Genomic DNA, 25,432 nt, shown 5'->3' on the forward strand with positions numbered 1-25,432 from the left:
TTAAAAGGCGAATATGCTTGTCGTAAGAGGCGACTATCGTGATCGGGTGGTCAGGCTTGCGGACTTGCTTGATGCTTGTCATCGTATCCAAATTGTGTATATCGAAACATTTACCGGTCGTACCGGTCATACTAAATTCAAGGATATTTAAATCCGTGCCATATATGGGCAGCGTTTGCAATTGATTCACACAGGTTAGTAAACATGTGAAAACACTGAGCATATTTATACTCCTCTGTAATGTATGACAAAATGACTTGAATGTTGGTTTATTTCATTCCCACGGAATATGTGCAAATTGGCGGCCAAACGTTTTTTTTATGTGGACCTCGTATCACGCATTCATTACCTATTATTAACACATTTGGGAAAGATTGTGCCTTCTTGCACTGTTCGCTGACATAGTGACATTCACATCTCCTGTGGTGGGCTTGTAACAAACATATGATAACCTGTACCCACGCTGAGGTCTGTGTTCATAAACGGCACCATAAGCTGACACCGACTGTAATGGTTTACTTGTTATTAAGTTAAGCAACATTAATAATCTAAACGATATTGATCCCGGCTTTGGGCACTTCAAACACAGGTTACGTTCTTACTCGTGTACCACTTTTTTTAAACCAAATATTAATGAAATCATATTTGTCATGTTTTCTCTATGAGGATACCGGTCACGTCATTTAACCGGGGCGTGCAATATAGTTTGTTTCGGTTTAAAGACACACATTCAAGTATTCATTTTTTTATTCATCCACGCTGGGTTGAATAAACGGGCATTGATGAACTGTTTGACTTCATGCACCATATAACGTTTTACATAAACGATAGCTGTGCTATAAAAAGCCTCGAGCCTCGAGACCCGGCCTTTTCATTCAGTTCGATCCCTTCACACTTCGAGCTGTAGGCAAGCATGCAGTCACGTGGTGCTGGGTTCAGTTATATCCAAGTCACTGATAGGTTGACGTAAGGTGTCCAGTGCAAGCCCAACAACGTACAACTTGGGACGGATTTCCTACTAACATGACACTTGAAGATCTCATCGAAGATATTGGGTCCTTTGGGCGTTTCCAGATCCTGATAACTCTGATGGTTGGTTCCCCAAAGATGTTATTTGGGTGGAGCATGGTTATCCCCGTGGTGGCCGGGGTGGTCCCTGACTGGTGGTGCGTGCCGGAGGGTCAGGATCTCAACACCACCATGGGGAACTCGTCGGTGTACAAGCAGTGTCCCGTCGCCAACACTACCTGTATCAGGGTGTACTCGGATTCCATGGTAACAGCTGTCTCACAGGTACGTAAGGTCTAATGGGGTGAATGTGTGAACATGATTTATGTTAAATGTGAACCATTTATTTTAATCCCTTTTACTCCTCTCCCAACTGAAACGATGCCTAGATTATTCCCTGATTAACTTAATGCTAGTTCCCGGTGTTAACCAATACTACTTCATCCATCTATCCATCCATCCACATCCGTCCATCCATCCATCAAATCAATTTATTCATTCGGGGAGCTAATGGCCCACTTGTGTGAAGCGAGGCAACTCGCAGCCCAAATCCTATGATCGTTAGTTGGATTTCAGGAATCGCCCTGAACATGATTCATTGTTGTCAGTATCACCCGGGCGTTCATCGGTATCAAGGGGGCACGGGTGGCCCAGTCGTCTAAGGCGCCGCGATTCGCTGTGCAGAGTTGCGTCTCTTGGGCATGCCAGAAACCTATGTTTGCGGGTTCGAATCCCAGTTCGCCCCGATTATGTTTCTAGGTTTGTCAGCACCATACCCGTGCTCGTGGGTTTCACCGAAGTGGTTAACGTCTAAGACCTGCATCACTTCGGGCTTTCCTCCCACATTAAGCTGACACGCCGTGATATAACTGGAATAGTGTTAAAAGCGGCGTTAAAGCCAACTCAATCACTCACTCACTCATGGGTATCAAAAACTCATAAACGTATAAGAGATATAACATTGGGCTTTCCTCCAAATATCAGCAGACGTACCGTGACATAACCGAAAAACCGTGGAATGAAACTCAAATCACCCATCCAGTTTTAAGTTACCCATATTATATGAAAACTCGTATTACCTCACAAGGTTATGGTAGTGACTGTAAATGTAAAAGTTTAGTCAATTATTAATTTATTTTTTAGCATTAGGATTTGAGTTTGCTTTTAATAAGTTGCTTTGAGGATGCATATCAAGATACGTTCTCATCCCCACGGCTGTTGCACAAAGCCCTTTGTATCAACATTCTTGATCTGCCTGATATTATTCCAGACAGCTTTTTCACCACACGCTATGTATGTCCTTCCAGTGGGACCTTGTCTGTGAGAAGGGACAGGTCAGCAAGACCATCATATCCCTCCAGATGACCGGTGTCATGGTGGGCGTGGCCTTGGCGGGACAGATCTCGGACACATTTGGACGAAAGAAAATCTTCTTCCTGAACATTGGACTTCATTCAGTCTTTTGTTTCATCGGAGCACTTTCTGTATCCTGGCAGATGTACGCCGCCGTACGTTTCCTGGTTGGCATGACTATTGGGGCCTTTTTAGGAACTAGCATCCCCCATTTGATGGAGTTCATGGGTTGCAAATGGAGAGCGGTTGTGACTGCTTTACCGTTTTGGCCTGTCGGTGTGACCTTGTTTGCCTGCTTTGGATATCTGATTCCTAACTGGAGATACCTTCATGTCGCCAGTGGAGTTTTATCTGCACCATATTTATTAGGATGGTTGTAAGTATAATGTTATTAATTGTTAAATGCTCTGTCCTGGGTAACAACTCATGCTTGCACATTTGACTTACCACATCTACATTGCTGTACACTACGATCTATGTTTACATGTTAAAAGTAAACTGAGACATTATCGCACCATGCAAGAACACAGTATTTCTCACATTTATGCATGCCATGTAATAAACGTGAAATTCTAGGTCCATATGTCAAACGTTTGAAATATACGTATCATTGACATCAACCTCGCACATATTGCGCGGGACTAAAATAAAGTAAAAGCGAGAGAATGTGTTCACGAATCACTATCAAATAGTTATGATGTTCCCGAAAAGGCGAGCGTATCCTGCCCCACCAGTGGCACCTGTGACACACACACACACGCAAAGGAAAGTCAATTGTTCACCTGAATAAACACATATGATACAAGCCAAAGAAGGGAAATGATCGGACATCATTTTTGTCATTCATGCGTCAAATTTGGAAATTTGAAAGTTTTACAATGTCGTAACCTTCATCAAACAACTTCTGAGTAAGAGTCGTATGACGCATTTTGAAATTTTGGAAGAAAGAGCATTCTCGAATGTATCCAAAAGTTTTCACAACTGCACTCGAGCATGCTATTTCTATCAAAATTACATGCCCTGTCTACCAAGGTGTTAAAGAGCGTTGTACGACTCTTGTTCAAAAGTTGTTTGATAATGGTTACAACACTGAAGGCCTCAGTAAAGCTTTCAAAATGTTTTACGGTAGACATGTGGAGAACAAATTTGACGCTTCAGTGACAAAATGATGTCGGATGCAATCCTATATTTTGACTTGTACCATATGTTCCCGTCATAGTGATTCATAACACATAATCAGCGTTTATTTATGAATAGTTTCCTCAAGCCTCTCTATAACATCTGTGTGAAATTTGGGGATCAGGCATTTAGGCAAGAAGTGGGCATCTCCATTGTCTCCAATTAATGGCTCCCCTCTTTGAACATGAAAGAGGTTAGTCGGTCTCTTATACTTTTAGTTCAGGTTGGTAGATCAATGGATTGGAATAGACTTAAAATTGTTAACGATGTGATCCACAATTTTGTTTTAAAATAGCTTCTATTTCAATCATTTGAGAAAAAAAAACCATTTTCTCTGCAGCATATCGGTTTCAAAGGAATCTATTGACATTAAGCTATGGAACTGTTATATGAACTTATATTGTTTCAAATTGTATAACGTTTCAGGGCTACTCCTTGTACCCTCATCAGGTGTTATAGTGTTGAGTTAATATACAAGCAGATAAGAGTAAATTTTAAAAATAAATTGTATTTTTTGTTTGTTTCAGCTTTGTCCCTGAGAGCATGCGCTGGTTGACTGTAAAAGGTCGTTTGGATGAGGCTGAGGCTGTTGTCGATCTCATTGCTCGACACAACCGACGTCCGAAACCAGATAACACCAGGACGAGGCTTGAAGAGGTGGCTAAGAAAGAGTTGGCTCAACAGGAGAAACAAAAAAAATACACATATCTAGATACCTTTCACGGATGGAAGATGGCAAAAAAGTCCATACTATGTGCATTCATTTGGTACGGACAAAACACCTTAACTGTAAAGTTTTGGAAATATTTCATTTTGTGCGTAATATAGGATACTGACGGTAGTATGAAATAAAAGGAAACACTTAAATGAGACTTTATAAAGATTTTAGTGAGTGAGGTTTTACGCCGCTTTTAGCAATATTCCAGCAATATCACGGCGGGGGACACCAGAAATGGGCTTCACACATTGTACCCATGTCGGGAATCGAACCCGGATCTCAGGCGTGACGAGCTAACGCTTTAACCACTAGGCTACCCGACCGCCCCTATAAAGATTTTAAGAAACCAACATTTAAAAGTTTAGTAGGTCATAATCACAGTAAACCCTGTATAACTGGAACTCCACTAACACTATTTTCGACGTTTTGTGGCTTTGAAATGTATATATAAAATTTCTCAAAATCGAGTTGTTGATGGTTGGTTGGTTGTTGTTTAACGCCGCGCTCAGCAATAATCAAGCTATCTGACGGCGGTCTGTATATAACCGAGTCTGAACCAGACAATCCAGTGATTGAGCATCGATCCACACAATTCAGATACGATGACATGCATCAACCAAGTCCGCGAGCCTGACCACCCGATCCCCTAAGTCGCCTTTTAGGGCAAGCCTGGGTTACTGAAGACCAATTGTATACCCCGGATGTTCACAGGTCCCATATCAATCAACAGTGATTAAGCGAGTGGCCCATTTGATTCTTTAATTCGATATAAATAACAAGCACACAATCGATTCATGTAACAGGTAACAGTTCACTGGGTTTTTTTCACCCAAGCAGCCATTGTAACCATCCCATCCACAATTTGGTCACCGCTTATTGCTGCCTTATGGTACAGATCACCCATTTATATAATGGAGAATGTGTAAGCTGAACTAAACAATTCAATACGTTCGTTTGTATTACATGTTAACAGCGGTAAACTAACAAACCATGGCGTCTTTGTTGTCCTCTGTAAGATCATTAGCGTGTGACTTGTTTACTGTGTATGACACACACAATGGGAAAATGTATCTCGAATAGTGACAGTATTGTGGAATAGAAGGAAACATTTATCACCGCTTAAATGAGATATTGCAAAGATTTTAAGAAACCAACGTTCATGAGAATAGTATGTTATAATCACAGTAAAACCTGTATAATTTGAACTGCACTAACTCGGTATGCTTTTGTACGACCTTTTGGCTCGTGCGAAGATGATTTTATTTTTGATGGAGCGAGGTTGCTTTTACCGCATAAAGTCTCTCCTCCCTCCCCCCCTCCCTCCTCAACCAGAAATTGTCACCATCCAATCCACAGTTTGGTCCCGCTTATGGCTGCTTTTAGGTGAAAATTGCCCATTTGGACAAGGGAGAATATGTAAAACTGAACCATTCAGATCAATGCGTACGTTTGCTTTACATCTTAACTGCGGTAACTCAACGCTGTATTGTGTATCTGTTGTCATTTTAATATCATTAGTGTAATGGAGAATGTGTAAGCTGAACTAAACAATTCAATACGTATTACAAGTTAACAGCGGTAAACTAACAAACCATGGCGTATTTGTTGTCCTCTATAAGATCATAAGCGTGTGACTTGTTTACTGTGTATGACACACACAATGGGAAAATGTATCTCGTACGCAGGTTAACCTGTTCTGTGACGTACTATGGAGTGACGTTCGGCGTCCACAGTCTTTCCGGTAACCTTTTCCTCAACATCGTTCTCCTCGAACTGGTGGAAATTCCAGGCTACGTCTCAGCCTTCTGGCTCAACAACAAGTAAGACACGACGATTACATCTTAATGTGGGGGACCGCCTCCGTGGTCTAGTGGTAGAGCGTCCGCCCGGAGAGCGGAAGGTCCGGGGTTCGATCCCCGGCCGCGTCATACCAAGAGACATTAAAAGATGGTACTTGTTGTTACCCTGTCTGGCACTCGGCATTAAGGGGCTAAAACAAGGACTGGTCGGCTCGGAGTCAGTATACTGTGTCTGTGTGGGATATTCATGTTAAACTTCGGCATGGTATCTCAATGAGCCTGCATTATAAATCGGCATCAGTCCGGAATAGTACAAGCAGCCACACGCACACATACACGTACATGCACGTCGCTATATAAGTGCAATAATCTTGGACGCGACGTTAAACCCCATTTCACCTTAATATGGGGAGGTGAATTTCACCAGAATGATAAAGGTCAATAAAAGAGAATACCACCCTCCTGTCTTTTGATATCAAATACGTATATCAAGACGAGTTGATAAAAGTGGAAAAATTCCGAGGCTTCCACTTTTATCAACGAGTGTTATTTGATATCAAGATACACCAGGGTGAGATTTTATATATCTTCCAACATCATTCTTCCAAATTATTCAGTTTGTAGACAATAAAAAGCAGTGTCTAAGTGTAATAAGTACTGCTAACAGCTTCAATAGCCATAAGTGATGTCATTTGATTGTGACGTCATGGTCATTACAGCAATATCTACATTGTAGATATAGCTTGATCACACCCAAGCGATATCTCTTGTGGGAGCCAGTTTTGGATGATAAACGTCAATGTCATTTGTGGCTTTTTCTCTACTGTTATATATGAAACTATACTGTCCAAAGCAGAGTTAATCACGACTAACTCCCTACCACCTCTCTTAGTATACTGCATTATTGGATGATATGAAGTCAGCCTGTACAGTGTTACTGGGTTATATGAGTCTCCAAGAGCACCGGTTGGTGCCCTGGGTTTGGTAGCTCTGCCACGTCCAGTTTTGTAGGGAGGTTATTACATAACGTACATAAGCTCCATTGCCGCCGTGAGGTGGCTCATAAGCTCGTCCTTCGGGACACGGATTCTGGCATCGACGTTAACGTATCTGCTGCATTGTCCAGGTTCCTCCTTCTTATTGAGACAATACTTCTACTTGTCTAAATCATGAACACGCTCTCTCTTATGAAACTAGCGCGTATCTGAGCAGCTGCCATACTTGTGCAAGTAAATAATGACAGTTGTTGATGTAGATCTTTAAGAGGTCGACTTCTGCATTAGCAATTTTGGCAGAGCTGCCCCTGTTTGTGACATATTTGTGTGAGTAGAGTGCACATAATCTACTGGGATTTTAAGCATTGATAAGCTTTCTGTTTGGGGAGGGATAAGATTTCGATCTTCGTATTGACAATGTTTGATTTATGATTTTGAAAGAATTTCTTTGGCTGCTGTTTATATACCTTCTTCCCTACATCTTTCTGAAATAGAGGAAGCTTGGCCTCCGCTATGGGATCTTTGGCTTTAGGACATCTAGGACAGATATTGTATCTTATTGCAATTCTTGTTTTAACTGAGCCCGGGTCATGGTCTTGACATTCCAGTAACCAGAGGGCAATGGATTCCGACTGATTGGGAGGTAATGGGGTTATACGCCGAATGTTCGCTGAAGCTGAATAGAGAACATTAGGTATTAGATGTTAGATAAATAAAGTTTACAGAAAAGTCTTGATGTAGTTTCAACTATGATGTGTGTTAGATTAAACCATTGGGTAATTGACCTGGAATTTGCAGGTTTCAAAAATGTAGTTTCATCCAGCTGACCAAACTGGTCACATCAACTTTCCTTACCATCTCTAATTATAACAACCACTCACTGTTTTGTGACTCCGCCTACCACAAACTAGACCCACATTATGGGTTAGTTAATCAAGATGTCTAAGAACACATTATATATCTGTAAACGACAATTACATGGGTAGATACGGGTTGCTTCTCGATAGAGGATAAAATAGTAATACACAATTCTTTATCCAGCTGATTTAATATAAGAAAATGGATATCCATTATTGTCAGATTAGTGAGTGAATTGGGTTTAACGCCGCTTTTAAAATTAGTCAAGTTATATCACGGCGTGTCAGCTTAATGTGAGAGGAAAGCCCGAAGTGATGCAGGTCTCAGACGTTTACCACTTCGGTGAAACCCACGAGTCAAACCACGAGCACGGGTATGGTGCTGACAAACCTAGAAACATAATCGGGGCGAACCGGGATTCGAACCCACAATCATAGGTTTTTGGCGTGCCCAAGGGACACAACTCTGCACAGCGAATCGCGGCGTCTTAGGCGACTGGGCCAGCCACGGCCCCTTGTCAGAGTAGTTTAAGCATATTATTTATATGAAAGTAATGCATTCATGTTAACCCTGGCGTTAACAAAAGTAACAGAGTAGTCAGAGTGTCGTTTCGTGTTATGTGGAAATTGAGATAGTTGTAAGTGTATTTGTAGTGATTGTCAGTGGCGGCAAATGTCTGAAACGCTAATAAAATGTCGATTGCTGTAACAAGATTGAAACCGAAAGTGTGACATTGGTTGTTGATAAACATCATCGTCTTGATCATTTGAGTGAGTGAGTGAGTGAGTTTGGTTTAACGCCGCTTTTAACATTATTCCAGTTATATCGCGGCGTGTCAGCTTAATGTGGGAGGAAAGCCCGAAGTGATGCAGGTCCCATGATCATTTGAGACGTTTGGGGAAGGTTGGTTGGTTGGTTTGTTGTTTAACGCCGCACTCAGCAGTATTCCAGCTATATGACGGCTTTCTGTAAATAATCGAGTCTGGACCAGACAATCCAGTGATTGACATCATAAGCATCGACCCACGCAATTGGGATCGATTTCATGCATCAGCGAAGTCAGCGAGCCTGACCACCCGATCCCGTTAGTCGCCTTTTACGACAAGCATATTCGCCTTTTACGGCAAGCATGGGTTGCTGAAGACCTATTCTACCCCAGGTCTTCACTTGTCGTTTGGGGAAGGTACAGTTTCCTGATGGCTGGCTGTATTTATATAAGAGCGACAAGATGGCAATTGGAGGGCTTCACGACGTAACTTGCGCCTTATCTACCTGCGGTCGGGATGCCTGTCTCAAAACACCAAATTCCCGCCAGCTTACTACACTCGCCCAGATTCACCATCAACAGTTACAATATTCGGGACATTTGTGAGTGTTCTAACATATAATAGGGCTTGTTCCTTATTGCTGCTGCCATTGCTTGGACCCATTGTGTTGCCTTTTGCGTTTGTAAAACTAAAACTGTACTATACCTATATATAACCTATATCTTGGTTAATCTTTTCCATCTGAGTTTGGAAATCACCTCGTTACTTTAGCCCTAATGGCTAAATGGTAATAGAAATTCCATAGCAACAACGACTACCATTATTTCGAGACGTTATATTACAACATTTACACTCTACAGGCTCGGCAGAAAATGGTCGGCTTTCGGCTTCTTGTTGCTAGCAGGAGTTGCAATGTGCGGGTCCCTCGGGGTCTATTTGGCTTGTAAGTAGACCCTTCCTCATCCCGCACATGATGGTACGGATTGATGCGGATGCTTGTAATCGCAGATTTAATATTAGAATTAATTTTATGTTAAGAGTGAGTGAGTGGGTTGGGTTTAACGCCGCTTTTAACAGTATTCCAGTTACATCACGGCGTGTCAGCTAAATGTGGGAGGAAACATCGAAGTGATGAAGGTCTCAGACGTTTACCACTTCGGTGAAACCCACGAACACGGGTATGGTGCTGACAAACCATAAACATAATCAGGGCAACCGGGATTCGAACCCACAATCATAGGTTTCTGGCGTGCCCAAGGGACGCAACTCTGCACAGCGAATCGCGGCGCCTAGGACGATTGGGCCACCCGTGCCCTCAATTTTATTTTATGAAAAACCCTCTTATTCTGGTTAAAGATGACTTTTCAAAGTAATGAACAGCAAATTGTAACGTCAACTTAATGTGGGTAGACAAACACAATTGATGCAGGTCTTAGCCCTAAACAGGTAGGGGGCAACAGTAAGTTTACAGCTATTTCATCCTGACAAAATTGATTACATCATATATCATATCCCATTCCAGATTTCTTCAGAGCTGCAGACCTGCAAGTTAATCCAATGTGTATCATGTGAAAATCATATGTACACAGGCATATCTTCTTTCATCACTTCCGACTTTCCTCCAACATGTGCCGCCTCGCCGTTATACATCGGAACAACTGTGCATACCTCCAACTAATTCATCCATTTTATCATTTAAGCCGAGAGAGGAATTATAGTCAATGTTTTGGCCCTGGTTGGAAGATTCGGAATTGGCGGCGGATGGGTGGTCATGTACCTATTCACTAACGAGATATACCCAACTGTTATCAGGTATGTGAATTTTGTTTTCTTTAATTAGGAGAACTACATCATCAGTGCAAGTCCTGTGAGAAGAGCATGATATTAAGTGAGAGTTGTTCATTCATGCTTCAAGGCGTTACATTTCGTTTTTAGACCCGTGAAGATTCCGGGGTAGAAGAGTTCTTCAGCAACCCATGCTTGCCGTAAAAGGTGATTATGCTTGTCGTAAAAGGCGATAAATGGATCGGGTGGTCAGGCTCGCTGACTTGGTTGATGCATGAAATCGATCCCAAGTGCGTTGATCGATGCTCATGATATTAATCAATGGATTGTCTGGTCCAGACTCGATTATTTCCCAGACCGCCGTCATATAGCTGGAATATTGCTGAGTGCGGCGTTAAATAACAAACCAGCCAACCAACATTTCGTTTTTAAATGTGAACTAAATTTCTATACAGGGTGAGGCGGAAAGGTTATCTGACAATAGTAATCTGGTCACTCGTCATACAGGAAGAGATAATCTGTGTTTTCACATATGCACAGCAGTTGCTTGGATACTCCTTTAATAACATCTCCATATAGAAGTCTATGATATTATTTGTTAACGGATCCAACATTTCAAAGATGGGTAGTCTAATTTGAACTTTTTTCATCATGCGGTATTTGTGTGGGAATTTATTTTCCCATGTTATTTTGGAAACATGGTGAATCATATTGTCTCCTCCAATTGACAGGTCTCTTGGATTCGGCGTGTGTCAGATAGCATCAAGGATAGGAGGAGTTGTTGCGCCAATGTTGCTGCTGATGGTAATACACCCGACCACATCGTCAACACAAGGCGAACTGTGGTACTCCCCGGTTATATAAACACGTAAAAAAATGTCAGACAGTGTTTTCCTGTTAACAATAAAAGTAAAAACAAAACGATCAAATTACGATTTTAATTATAAACTGCACGGAGAGCGTTTTGAAATCTAATTCAAGAGTTTGTCCCAGGAGATATTAGCATTCCATGGATTGCTTTTAAAAAGGCAGTACCAATTTATTCTGCCATTTTCAGGTTGCTGTTTGGGATAGAATATCCGCAAAATAACGAATCAATGAACCAAAGTGTATTTCGTATGTCAAACATTGGCACTTTTCTGAATAATCATTCGTTCTTGAGATGACCATTAACATGAAAGGTTTAATTCTATTATACCAACAGTGCTGCATAGGACGTGCATGTATGTAATAGATGATGATGAAACATACATTTCTCAGATAAATATTCGTTTGACAGGATGAAAACAACATATTGGTACCATTTATCGTGATGGGAGGCATGCTAATGATCAGCTGTGTATGTCTTGTCTTACTTCCGGAAACTAAAGACATGCCCCTCCAGGACTCACTTCGACATCCGGGTACCCGAGATCAAAGGTCGGACGCAGAGACCTTTGACGTAACAGGGGCCCAGTGTAGAGACAACAGCGAAAGGGAGAAATCTGACGTAACAGTGATATAATTCCTAACTTGTTAATTCCTAACTCTCCTATTAGGGAAGGTTGACTGAACACGAGTTCATTCGTGTTTGTATCTCTATATTAAAATTATTTCCTTCTTTATATTGTTTTATTTGTCGGAATTGCCATTTCGATATTAACATTCACATATAAGGAAGTCAAATATAGATTTGAGTGAGTGACTATGGTTTTACGCCGCTTTTAGCAATTTTCCAGCAATATCACGGCGGGGGACACCAGAAATGGGCTTCACACATTGTACCCATGTCGGGAATCGTACCCGGGTCTTCGGCGTGACGAACGAACGCTTAAACCACTAGGCTACCCGAAAGGTACAAATAGTATATAACACTTATACTTGACGCGGACTAAGTATATATAATTTTAAAATATTATATATCTATGATCAAGGGACAAGGAAATACAAACAGTAACAAGGCTTTGAAATATATGCAAAATCAGGAACAAACCCAAATTTAAAGTAGCTACCCAGTGTAGTCAGTGTTGTGAGACCCGTGAAGGTCCGGGGTAGAATAGGTCTTCAGCAACCCACGCTTGCTGTAAAAGGCGACTAACGGGATCGGGTGGTCAGGCTGGCTGACTTGGTTGATGCATGTCATCGATCCAAATTACGTGGATCAATGCTCATTATGTCAATCACTGGATTGTCTGGTCCAGACTCAATTATTTACAGACCGCCGCCATATACCTGTAATATTGCGGCGTTAAACAACAAACAAACAAACAGTGTTGTGAAGGTAGAAAAAAGGTCATTATGAACAGAAACGTAATCTGATAATACCAGAACCCAACATGGTTTCAAGACCATGAAAGATATATGAAGTGCGTTTAATATTGACAGGTCTTCACTTTACTCATCGGCTTTGGTCCTGCTCAAACCGGAAGTGGCTATAATGTACGCAGTGGAATATCATAATGAAAATGTAACACCTTCTCGTGCCTTACTTGTAGTTTGGATTGTTTTGTTTAATGCACATTCAATCGTTCTCCGTGGAACAGATTATTTAAAACAACGGATGCTGATTATCTGATCTACATGGGGTATTATTGCAGCTTGTGGGAGAAGTCGCGCCAGGATGGGCCCCCAGTACCGTTCAGTCTCTGGTTCGCTTGACCCAGACAAATGTATTTCAGGCAGATGTGATATAACATATATGTAGCTGACCGCGTCCTCCAACAACATGTATTCATACTATTTGTGTATCATATATAGACTGTGATTTCGTTCTGTGGTAGGTATTTTTATACAGAGCCCCCAAAAGGAAAGTTTCTCTCCTAAACCTGTTATGTGTTGATTGTAGGGACTATATTTTTCAGAAGTAAACGTCTATACATATGAACATGATCTCAAACGATGTAGTCCTGATAGCGTATCAAATTGACATTAACAATGATGAGTCGTGTTCTGCCATTAGTTAATAATAATAAGTCCATTTATATTGCGCCAGATTCCATTCACCGAGTTAATGCTCATGGCGCTACAAAGTTGTAGCAAGTAATGCTAATGAAAGGGGGAGTAGTGTTGTGTGAAAAGGTGTGTTTTCAGATGAGCCTTAAAAGATGAAAGCGGTGGCGACAGCTTAAGGTCAGATGGTAGTCTGTTCCATAGCGAGGAAGCGCAGAACTGGAAAGATCTCTGACCAAAGGTTTTGAGACGGGTTTCCAGGACTTGTAACAGTTGTGATGCCACCCCATACGGTTTTACATCCTCTTTATCTCCAGGGCTCGCAATACACTTCGATCCCCAAAGTGACGACGTTGAGTATCGTTGAGTAACCACCCGAGCAATCCAGATGAAACCTGAACTCATATGTGAAGGGTATACTGTCTTATGAACTTGATATGCTGTCTACAGCAAACTAGGTATGCCTGAGGGTAACATGGTAGCCTCATTGGGCGTATCGCTGGACGTCGGGCGGATGTAATGCTCCCTCGAAGGGTTGCGCATGCTTCTGCCACTAAATGGTCTAAACCCAGGAATTGCCCGACCTGTTTATGTTTGATGTTGGTATCGATTCTGATGATGCGCCAGCTGAATATCGTTGTCTTGTTGACAGTGGACCACCTGCCCGTGGCAAGTCACGAATGTTTCCCTGCTGTAGATAATGTCACCAAACAGATACTGTTGTGTTTCGATGAACATTCAAATGTCTTGCAACGTAGCATACCCACGGTGCGCAAACGTTATTTTCAGCTGGTCGCGGCATTGCTTAAGCCTTTTTCTTGGTGAAACAAACGTGTTAATATGAGCACCCGATAGCTAAACATTCATTGTGTGCTGTTTACATTGAAATTCCACGCGTGTGATTATCATGCTCCTAACAAACACGCAAACAAATAAAGGTACGTGCAAATTGTGAATCACACCAAGTCGAGAAGATATCCTCATTAATATGTATTGAAAGATTTCAGAATGAATTAAATTTATTTAGATAATTAAATGAACTGAAGTACAGTTACTTTTTTTCCGTCAGTAAAATTGGTTTATTCATGTTTACAATTTTCCAAGAGTGCGTTGGGTTGCTTGAGTGAGTGAGTGAGTGAGTGAGTGAGTATGGTTTTATTCCAGCAATATCACGGCAGAAGACCCCAGAAATGGGCTTCACATATTGAACCCATGTGGGGAATCGAACCCGGGTCTTAGGCGTAACGAGCGAACGCTTTAACCACAAGGCTACCCGAACGCCCCTGGGTTGCTTGAGGTACATCTGTCACAGTCGCAGAGTCAGCAGTTCATGGGAACGATCAAGTTCAAACGGTTTCGATATTTCATATTTAGTGGAGCACGCAGCATATATAAATGTTCAAATGGTCATGCAGGAACAGAGAGGTGCACGGTCAGTGGCTGTCGGGTAACAAAGAGGAAAATAACGTTAGTCACGGAAAATCCGGTATGACTGCCAACTTCCCTTTCAAAAGTCCGTATCACGCCTGTAACGTAATAGTTGTACATATACTGACCATTACGTGCACACACACACACACACACACACACACACACACACACACACACACACACACACACACACACACACACACATACATAGTTTGAACCAAATATTCAACCAATTCTGTACTTACTTCTTTATCCAAGTGTACATGTGTAGATCAATATAACTATATTTTGTCCATAATATTCATACATGTATGATTGCAGCTATGTTGAACTATCTCAACAGTATTCCGACAACGTTGACTATAACATAATGTATAACAGGCCTGGGTGCAACGCGATCTACAAGCTCCTCACAGCGATAGTACGTTCCCGGAGCTCTCTATACTATCGCTGCCACCAGTCAAAACTCCCTCCCCACTGTGAATAGGTGGCCACAACCATGCTTGGAGTTGAACTCGTAATCGAATGACCGTTATGTTTACAAACAAGTGACGACTGTCGTGACGCCGAATACACTTATCGCTGCTAAATTACTTTCTTCTTTTGTCAATTTGAATTTCTGTTTCATTAAAACTATCGTGTTATTGATATAGTAAGAATGTAAGGGAGAAGTTGGTTGATTTTCCGTTAGTCTGCAATCTCGAACCAATATGATTATCAAAACAACAAAGTAAATTCATCTGAAAAACATGGTCAGTCGTAAACCTTTTCAAACACATGAACCAAAGTATAAACGTTACTACATATGGGGTTGGAGGGGCAAATTTCAAGATTCTTGAAATGGCCGCGCCCACACTGGTGGCAGCGATGTTACCGAGAGTGTAACGAAGGTGTCACGCGCTGGGAAGGAGCTTGCGCGATCTAGGGTGATCCTAATTCCCATACCTTAACATGCTGACGGCAGCTGAAGCACAAAGGATGCCCTGTAAATTTATCTAATGTTTATCATGTGACAATCATATGCATACATGTATATCTTTGATCTATCATCACTTCAGACTTGATATAACTGAAATAATGTCCAAAACCGTGTTGACCTTCAACAATTTCACTCATTTTATCATTTAAGCTGACAGAGGAATTATAGTCAATGTTCTGGCCCTTGTTGGAAAGTTCGGAATAGGAGGCGGATGGATGGTCATGCACCTGTTCACTAACGAGATATACCCAACTGTTATCAGGTAGGTGAATTTAGCATGAGAGTCTGTGCTTTGGGAAGGGCACAATATTCAACGGGGGTTGTTCGTTTTTGCTTTAAGGTGGGACACTTCCAGGACATGAAAATATATTTTTAATTGTGAAATTGAATTTCTAAATAGGTCGAGGCGAAAAGGGTTACCTTCAAGAGTCATCTGGTCACCCGTCATACAGGAAAAAGCCGTGCTATAACTGGATTAAACCCAACTCACTCACTCACTAATACAGGAAAAGCTCATCAACTGTGTTCTCACTTGTGCACTAGAGATGCGTCCACTGAGAATACATGTGTAATACATTCAGTGTCTCGGGGGTTCCTTTCAATGTAATCCCACAATAGAAGATACTTTGGAAACACGGTGTATCACATTGTCTCCTCCAATTGACAGGTCTCTTGGATTCGGCGTGTGCCAGACAGCATCAAGGATAGGAGGAGTTGTTGCGCCAATGTTGCTGCTGATGGTAATTCACCAGACCACATCGTCAACACAAGGCGAACTGTGGTACCTTCCACCTATATAAATGCATGGAACAATGCCAGTCAGGGTCTTCCTGCTTACAACAATAATGAGGGGGCACGTGTGGACCAGTCGTCTAAGGCGCCGCGATTCGGTGTGCAGAGTTGCGTCCCTTGGCCACGCCAGAAACCTATGATTGTGGGTTCGAATCCCGGTTCGCCCCGATTATGTTTCTAGGTTTGTCAGCTCCATACCCGTGCTCGTGGGTTTCATGGAAGTGGTAAACGTCTAAGACCTGCATCACTTCGGGCTTTCCTCTCACATTAAGCTGACACGCCGCGATATAACTGGAATACTGTTAAAAGCGGCGTTAAACCCCACTCACTCACTCACTCACTACAACAATAATGAAAACAAAACGAACTAAATACGGTTTTCTTGGTAAAAACATGGTACAGGTTAGGTATCTAATTCAAGAGTTGTTCCAGGATGTATAAACATTCCATGGATTGCTTTTAGAAAACCAGTACAAATTTATATTGACATCTACAGAGGGCTGTTTTGGGAAAGAATGTCCGCAATATAACGAATCAGATGAGCCAAAGTGTATTTCGAACCTTAAACAGTTGCACTTTCCTGAATAATCATTCCTTCTTGAGAAGAGCATTAAATAACATGGAAGTTTAAATTTTATTATACCAACAGTGCTACATAGGACGTGCACACATTATACAATAGTTGATGATGAAACATTCATTTCTCATATATGTATTCGTTTGACAGGATGAAAACAACATATTGGTACCATTTATCGTGATGGGAGGGATGCAAATGATCGGCTGTGTATGTCTTGTCTTACTTCCGGAAACCAAAGACATGCCCCTCCAGGACTCCCTTCAACATCCGGGTACCCGAGATCAAAGGTCGGAGGCAGAGACCTTTGACGTAACAGGGGCCCAGTGTAGAGACAACAGCGAAAGGGAGAAATCTGACGTAACAGTGATATAATTCCTAACTTGTTAATTCCTAACTCTCCTATTAGGGAAGGTTGACTGAACACGAGTTCATTCGTGTTTGTATCTCTATATTAAAATTATTTCCTTCTTTATATTGTTTTATTTGTCGGAATTGCCATTTCGATATTAACATTCACATATAAGGAAGTCAAATATAGATTTGAGTGAGTGACTATGATTTTACGCGGCTTTTAGCAATTTTCCAGCAATATCACGGCGGGGGACACCAGAAATGGGCTTCACACATTGTAGCTATGTCGGGAATCGAACCTGGGTCTTCTGTGTGACGAGCGAACGCTTTAACCACTAGGCTACCCGACCGCCGCAATATAGATTTGAAAGGTACAAACCTGGACTCACCGGGAGAAAAGTAAACATAATTTTAAAATATTATATATCTGTGATCAAGGGACAATGAAATAAAACAATAAGAAGGCTTTGAAATATATGCAAAATCAGAAACAGACCCAAACTTAAACTAGCTACCCAGTGAACTCAGTGTTGTGAGACCCGTGAAGGTCCGGGGTAGAATAGGTCTTCAGCAACCCACGCTTGCTGTAAAAAGCGACTCTGCTTGTCGTAAGAGGCGAATAACGGGGTCGGGTGTTCAGGCTCGCTGACTTGGTTGATGCATGAAATCGATCCCAATTGCGTGGATCAATGCTCATGATGTCAATCACTGAGTTGCCTGGCCCAGACTCGATTATTTACTGACCGCCGTCATATAGATGTAATATTGCGGCGTTAAACTACAGACAAGCAAACAGTGTCGTGAAGGTAGAAAAAATCTGATAATACCAGAACCCAACATGGTTTCAAGACCATGAAAGATATATGAAGTGCGTTTAATATTGACAGGTCTTCACTTTACTCCTTGGCTTTGGTACTGCTCAAACCGGAAGTGCCTATAATGTACGCAGTGGAATATCATAATGAAAATGTAACACCTTCTTGTGCCTTACTGGTAGTTTGGATTGTATACTCCAAGAGTGCAGTGGAGAATACATTCAATCGTTGACCGTGGAACTGATTATTTAAAACAACGGATGCTCATTCATCTGATTATAGTTGAGTGGAAAACGAATAACTACATGGGGAATTATTACAGCTTGTGGGAGAAGTCGCGCCAGGATGGGTACCCAGTACCTTTCAATCACTGGTTCGCCTGACCCAGACAAATATATTGCAGGCAGATGTGATTCAACACAAATGTAGCTGACCGCGTCCTCAAACAACGTTTATTTAAACTATTTGTGTATTATATATAGATTGTGATATCTTGTTTCAAAGGGACTGATAAAAATGACACGAAATTTAATATTTAATATCGTTATGTTGAGCGCTTCGTTCTGTGGTAGGTATTTTTATACAGAGACCCCAGAAATGTGTTGATTGTAGGGACTATATCTTTCAGGAGTAAACGTCTATACATATACGGCTGATAGAACGTATTTCTACTTCTTCCTTACTTTCATGAAGCATGTCGGGCGATGGGGTAGCTTAGTGGTTAATGCGCTCGTTCGTCACGCTGAAGGCCGGATTCGACAGAGAGACACGCCCTTAGAGAGGATGCTGTAACAACCCAATTAACAATATCAACATCGGGTGTGACCACCATTTGCGTTGATACAGGCGAGGCAGCGGCGGCGCTTTGAAGACACAGTCTGATGATTGAAAATAGCCTGGGGGATATTTTGAAAATACTAATAGTCTGGGTGATGTTGTTCCAATTGTCAACCGAAGATTTTTCCAAAAGAGCCAGTGTTACCGACTGATTCTGGTCCTGTCGTACGCGTCATTCAGTCTCATCCCAGACATGTTCTATTGTGGACAGCTCTGGAGAAGGAAACGGCCATGGCAGTACAGCAATGTTATGCTGCCTGAAAAAGTCTGTTACGTCCCTGCAAAGGGTAGATCATGATCTCGAACGATGTCGTCCTGATAGCGTATGTCATTCAAATTGACATTAACATTGATGAGTCGTGTTCTGTCTACCATTAATTGTGATGCCACCCCATACGGTTTCACATCCTCTATATATCCAGGGCTCGCATTACACTTCGATCCCCAAACTGACGACGTTGAGTATCGTTGAGTAACCATCCGAGCAATCCAGATGAAACCTGAACTCATATGTGAAGGGCATAATGTCTTATGAACTTGAGATGCTGTCTACAGCAAACTAGGTATGCCTGAGGGTAACATGGTAGCCTCATTGGGCGTATCGCTGGACGTCGGGCGGATGTAATGCTCCCTCAAAGGGTTGCGCATGCTTCTGCCACTACATGGTCTAAACCCAGGAATTGCCCGACCTGTTTATGTTTGATGTTGGTATCGATTCCGATGATGCACCAGCCGAATATCGTTGTCTTGATGACGCGAAGTCTCAAGTGGACCACCGGCCCGTGGCAAGTCATGCAGATAATGTCACCAAACAGATACTGTTGTGTTTCGATGAACATTCAAATGTCTTGCAACGTAGCATACACAAGGTGCGCAAACGTTATTTTCAGCTGGTCGCGGCATTGCTTAAGCCTTATATTTGGTGAATCAAACGTGTTAATATGAGCACCCGATAGCTAAACATTCATTGTGTGCTGTTTACATTGAAATTCCACGCGTGTGATTATCATGCTCCTAACAAACACGCAAACAAATAAAGGTACGTGCAAATTGTGAATCACGACCTTAAAGTCGAGAAGATATCCTCATTAATATGTATTGAAAGATTTCAGAATGAATTAAATTTATTTAGATAATTTATTGAACTGAAGTACAGTTACTTTTTTTCCGTCAGTAAAATTGGTTTATTCATGTTTACAATTTTCCAAGAGTGCGTTGGGTTGCTTGAGTGAGTGAGTATGGTTTTACGCCGCTCTTAGCAATATTCTAGCAATATCACGGCGGAGGACCCCAGAAATGGGCTTCACACATTGAACCCATGTGGGGAATCGAACCCGGCTCTTAGGCGTAACGAGCGAACGCTTTAACCACAAGGCTACCCGAACGCCCCTGGGTTGCTTGAGGTACATCTGTCACAGTCGCAGAGTCAGCAGTTCATGGGAACGATCAAGTTCAAACGGTTTCGATATTTCATATTTAGTGGAGCACGCAGCATATATAAATGTTCAAATGGTCATGCAGGAACAGAGAGGTGCACGGTCAGTGGCTGTCGGGTAACAAAGAGGAAAATAACGTTAGTCACGGAAAATCCAATATGACTGCCAACTTCCCTTTCAAAAGTCCGTATTACGCCTGTAACGTAATAGTTGTACATATACTGACCATTACGTGCACACACACACACACACACACACACACACACACACACACACACACACGCATACATAGTTTGAACCAAATATTCAACCAATTCTGTACTTACTTCTTTATCCAAGTGTACATGTGTAGATCAAAATAACTATATTTTGTCCATAATATTCATACATGTATGATTGCAGCTATGTTGAACTATCTCAACAGTATTCCGACAACGTTGACTATAACATAATGTATAACAGGCCTGGGTGCAACGCGATCTACAAGCTCCTCACAGCGATAGTACGTTCCCGGAGCTCTCTATACTATCGCTGCCACCAGTCAAAACTCCCCACTGTGAATAGGTGGCCACAACTATGCTTGGAGTTGAACTCGTAACCGAATGACCGTTATGTTTACAAACAAGTGACGACTGTCGTAATGCCGAATACACTTATCGCTGCTTAATTACTTTCTTCTTTTGTCAATTTGAATTTCTGATTCATTAAAACTATCGTGTTATTGATATAGTAAGAATGTAAGGGAGAAGTTGGTTGATTTTCCGTTAGTCTGCAATCTCGAACCAATCTGATTATCAAAACAACAAAGTAAATTCATCTGAAAAACATGGTCAGTCGTAAACCTTTTCAAACACATGAACCAAAGTATAAACGTTACTACATATGGGGTTGGAGGGGCAAATTTCAAGATTCTTGAAATGGCCGCGCCCACACTGGTGGCAGCGATGTTACCGAGAGTGTAACGAAGGTGTCACGCGCTGGGAAGGAGCTTGCGCGATCTAAGGTGATCCTAATTCCCATACCTTAACATGCTGACGGCAGCTGAAGCACAAAGGATGCCCTGTAAATTTATCTAATGTTTATCATGTGACAATCATATGCATACATGTATATCTTTGATCTATCATCACTTCAGACTTGATATAACTGAAATAATGTTCAAAACCGTGTTGACCTTCAACAATTTCACTCATTTTATCATTTAAGCTGACAGAGGAATTATAGTCAATGTTCTGGCCCTTGTTGGAAAGTTCGGAATAGGAGGCGGATGGATGGTCATGCACCTGTTCACTAACGAGATATACCCAACTGTTATCAGGTAGGTGAATTTAGCATGAGAGTCTGTGCTTTGGGAAGGGCACACTATTCAACGGGAGTTGTTCGTTCATGCTTTAAGGTGGGACACTTCCAGGACATGAAAATATATTTTTAATTGTGAAATTGAATTTCTAAATAGGTCGAGCCGAAAAGGGTTACCTTCAAGAGTCACCTGGTCACCCGTCATACAGGAAAAAGCCGTGCTATAACTGGATTAAAACCAACTCACTCACTCACTCAAACAGGAAAAGCTCATCAACCGTGTTCTCACTTGTGCACCAGAGATGCGTCCACTGAGAATACATTTGTAATACATTCAGTGTCTCGGGGGTTCCTTTCAATGAAATCCCACAATAGAGGATACTTTGGAAACATGGTGAATCATATTGTCTCCTCCAATTGACAGGTCTCTTGGATTCGGCGTGTGCCAGACAGCATCAAGGATAGGAGGAGTTGTTGCGCCAATGTTGCTGCTGATGGTAATTCACCAGACCACATCGTCAACACAAGGCGAACTGTGGTACCTTCCACCTATATAGACGCATGAAACAATGTCAGTCAGGGTCTTCCCGCTTACAACAGTAATGAGGGGGCACGGGTGGCCCAGTCATCTAAGGCGCCGCGATTCGCTGTGCAGAGTTGCGTCCCTTGGCCACGCCAGAAACCTATGATTGTGGGTTCGAATCCCGGTTCGCCCCGATTATGTTTCTAGGTTTGTCAGCACCATACCCGTGCTCGTGGGTTTCACCGAAGTGGTAAACGTCTAAGACCTGCATCACTTCGGGCTTTCCTCTCACATTAAGCTGACACGCCGCGATATAACTGGAATACTGTTAAAAGCGGCGTTAAACCCCACTCACTCACTCACTCACTACAACAATAATGAAAACAAAACGAACTAAATACGGTTTTCTTGGTAAAAACATGGTACAGGTTAGGTATCTAATTCAAGAGTTGTTCCAGGATGTATAAACATTCCATGGATTGCTTTTAGAAAACCAGTACAAATTTATATTGACATCTACAGAGGGCTGTTTTGGGAAAGAATGTCCGCAATATAACGAATCAGATGAGCCAAAGTGTATTTCAACCTTAAACAGTTGCACTTTCCTGAATAATCATTCCTTCTTGAGAAGAGCATTAAATAACACGGAAGTTTAAATTTTATTATACCAACAGTGTTACATTGGACGTGCACACATTATACAATAGTTGATGATGAAACATTCATTTCTCATATATATATTCGTTTGACAGGATGAAAACAACATATTGGTACCATTTATCGTGATGGGAGGAATGCTAATGATCGGCTGTGTATGTCTGGCCCCACTTCCGGAAACTAAAGACATGCCCCTCCAGGACTCACTTCGACATCCGGGTACCCTGGGTCATAGGTCAGAGTCAAAGACCTTTGACTTACCAGAAAGGTGCAACAGCGAAACGGAACAGATCTGACCAAACAGTGTATTACGATCCTTTGCTCGTGTGGGAAGGTTGACTTAACATAAAATCATTCGTGTTTGTATCTTGATATTAAAAGGATTTCTTACGTTATATTGTTTTAGTTTTCAAAATTGCCAGTTTCGATAATTAACAGTTATAAGGAATAGAAGCAAAGATATACCATACGTATACCATTTCACTTGACACGGACTGGCCGGGAGGGAAGTAAACACAATTTGTAAAATATAATCTTTCTGTGATCAAGGGACAATGAAATACAAACAATAACAATAAAAGGCTTTGGAACATGTTCACAACCAGAAACAGACCCAAACTAAACGTTTGGATCCAGACGGTGTATATACGTTATTATGAACAGACACGCAAACTTCGATAACATTACAGTACTGAATATACATATGATTTCATTTCAAGGCCACGAAAGATATACAGAGTGCCTTCAGTAGTTTATAGCTATAACTTTACTCCCTGATTCTAGGGCTTCAGTCGTGCTGAAAGCTGAAGTGTAAAGACAATGAAACACCTTCTAGCGCCTTACTGGCAGTTTGAGTTGTGTAGTTCCGGGGAGCAGCTGGGAATGCTCTTTTGAATTGCACATTCAACCGATTACTCCAAACGCCGGATTCTGATTAATCTGATAATTATTGAGTGGAAAACGAATAACTGCCAATCGTATTAAAATCAGATCTTAGTGCTCGCTACCTCTAAACAAAGATCTGAGGACATACCATTAGGGGTCTCGTCAGAACGACCTCTCATCCGACCAATCAGAGCGTCGCTTACCAGATATTATCAATATCTTATGATTATCCGTTCTGAAGAGGCAGGTTTTCTGTGTCAGAGAAGGCATTGTTAAGGGGCTCCACAAGATATTTGTATTGCTTCAAGTCTTACAATGGATAACAAACAAAACCAGTTTCATAGGTTCAGTGTAGAAGTATAAAATGTGTTACAAGAGAATCGGGGATATATAACTTCATAACAGAATCAAACAATGTCTTTTCAAGGTGGGGTGAGGTGAGGTGAAGTTAAACGTCGAATTCATGTGCTACCCCACTGAGACACCATGCCGCAGTTTAACATAGATACCCAACGCAGACAAAGTATACTCCGAGCCGACCAGTCTTGTTTTCCAGAGCGACTCGTTTAACGTTATTATTTGTTAAGTAGTTAAGGAAGAATACAATTAAACCTTTTTTTTATATTACAGATTACCAGTTGTAGCCATAGCTACCAACTAAACAAACATAATACAAGAGAGCCAAGGTCAAGTGTTTTTAATGTCATCAACCTGACAACATGGCTAACAGGTAATCTTTCATGAAATGGAGGGTGGGTATAAAACTACTTAAAACACATTCTGTAGCCTTTGCAGCTGCTAACACGGCGGTTATCAACACGATGCCAGCTACAACTAATACCAAATATGACAGTGCCCCCTGTAGACCCGGAGTTATCTCCCCTTATTGTAGGTTACACAAATTACTTTCAAAAACAAGTAATGGGATTATTTTCCCCTTATATTTTAATCCGTGTATTTCACTATTTCGATGCAAGGGTCAAACGAAAACAGTTGCATCTGACCTGGTATCAAGCATTGGCAGCGTTGAACTGTGTCAGTGCCGTTTTTATTTGAGCCTCCGGTCACGTGACTGTCACTTTTGCAGGATACCTTGCGATGGGCCAAAATAAACAATAAGTGTTTACATATAGGTTCCTGGCATGGACCTAGACAGGGCAAATAAATCTGTAAGCACATAAAGCACATGTTGTAATAAACTAGGCGACAAAAGAAAGTATAGGTTGGCAATTTGTAATTTTCATAAAAACAGCGATAACTAGTGGAAAGTTGGTATTGGGAATATGACTGACCAGGAACAGGTACCAAAAAACACCTCACCCGAACGCGCCACCTTTGACGGCGACATGCGGTGACAGAAAAAGGATGAAACAGGTTTCCCGCCTATGGCATAAACTGCACGTGCATGTTAGCTGTATAAATGCGTTCGTCTGCAGGGTATAACCATAGGTGATGAA

The 25,432-nt window shown here is 41.7% G+C and overlaps 1 protein-coding gene across 1 annotated transcript; it reads left to right on the plus strand.

Moving 5' to 3' along the window:
- The first annotated feature begins 1,017 nt into the window (after window positions 1-1,017).
- Window positions 1,018-23,386, plus strand: LOC139448615 (organic cation transporter protein-like). Its single transcript, XM_071230180.1, has 8 exons — window positions 1,018-1,293; window positions 2,316-2,737; window positions 4,068-4,307; window positions 5,944-6,078; window positions 9,538-9,620; window positions 15,951-16,062; window positions 16,468-16,540; window positions 23,186-23,386. The coding sequence occupies exons 1-8, from the start codon at window positions 1,024-1,026 to the stop codon at window positions 23,384-23,386; spliced, it is 1,536 nt and encodes a 511-aa protein (XP_071086281.1). The 5' UTR covers window positions 1,018-1,023.
- Window positions 23,387-25,432: the final 2,046 nt, after the last annotated feature.

The sequence above is a fragment of the Haliotis cracherodii genome, unplaced genomic scaffold (genome assembly GCF_022045235.1).
Source record: "Haliotis cracherodii isolate W230 unplaced genomic scaffold, xgHalCrac1.p SCAF_7, whole genome shotgun sequence".
Taxonomy (NCBI): domain Eukaryota; kingdom Metazoa; phylum Mollusca; class Gastropoda; order Lepetellida; family Haliotidae; genus Haliotis; species Haliotis cracherodii.

Coding starts and splice junctions, on each gene's coding strand:
- LOC139448615 (XM_071230180.1), top strand. CDS start 1,024: ATGACACTTGAAGATCTCATCGAAGATATTGGGTCCTTTGGGCGTTTC. Junction 16,063..16,467: donor ATATACCCAACTGTTATCAG/GTAGGTGAATTT, acceptor TCCAATTGACAG/GTCTCTTGGATTCGGCGTGT. Junction 16,541..23,185: donor CGCCAATGTTGCTGCTGATG/GTAATTCACCAG, acceptor TTCGTTTGACAG/GATGAAAACAACATATTGGT.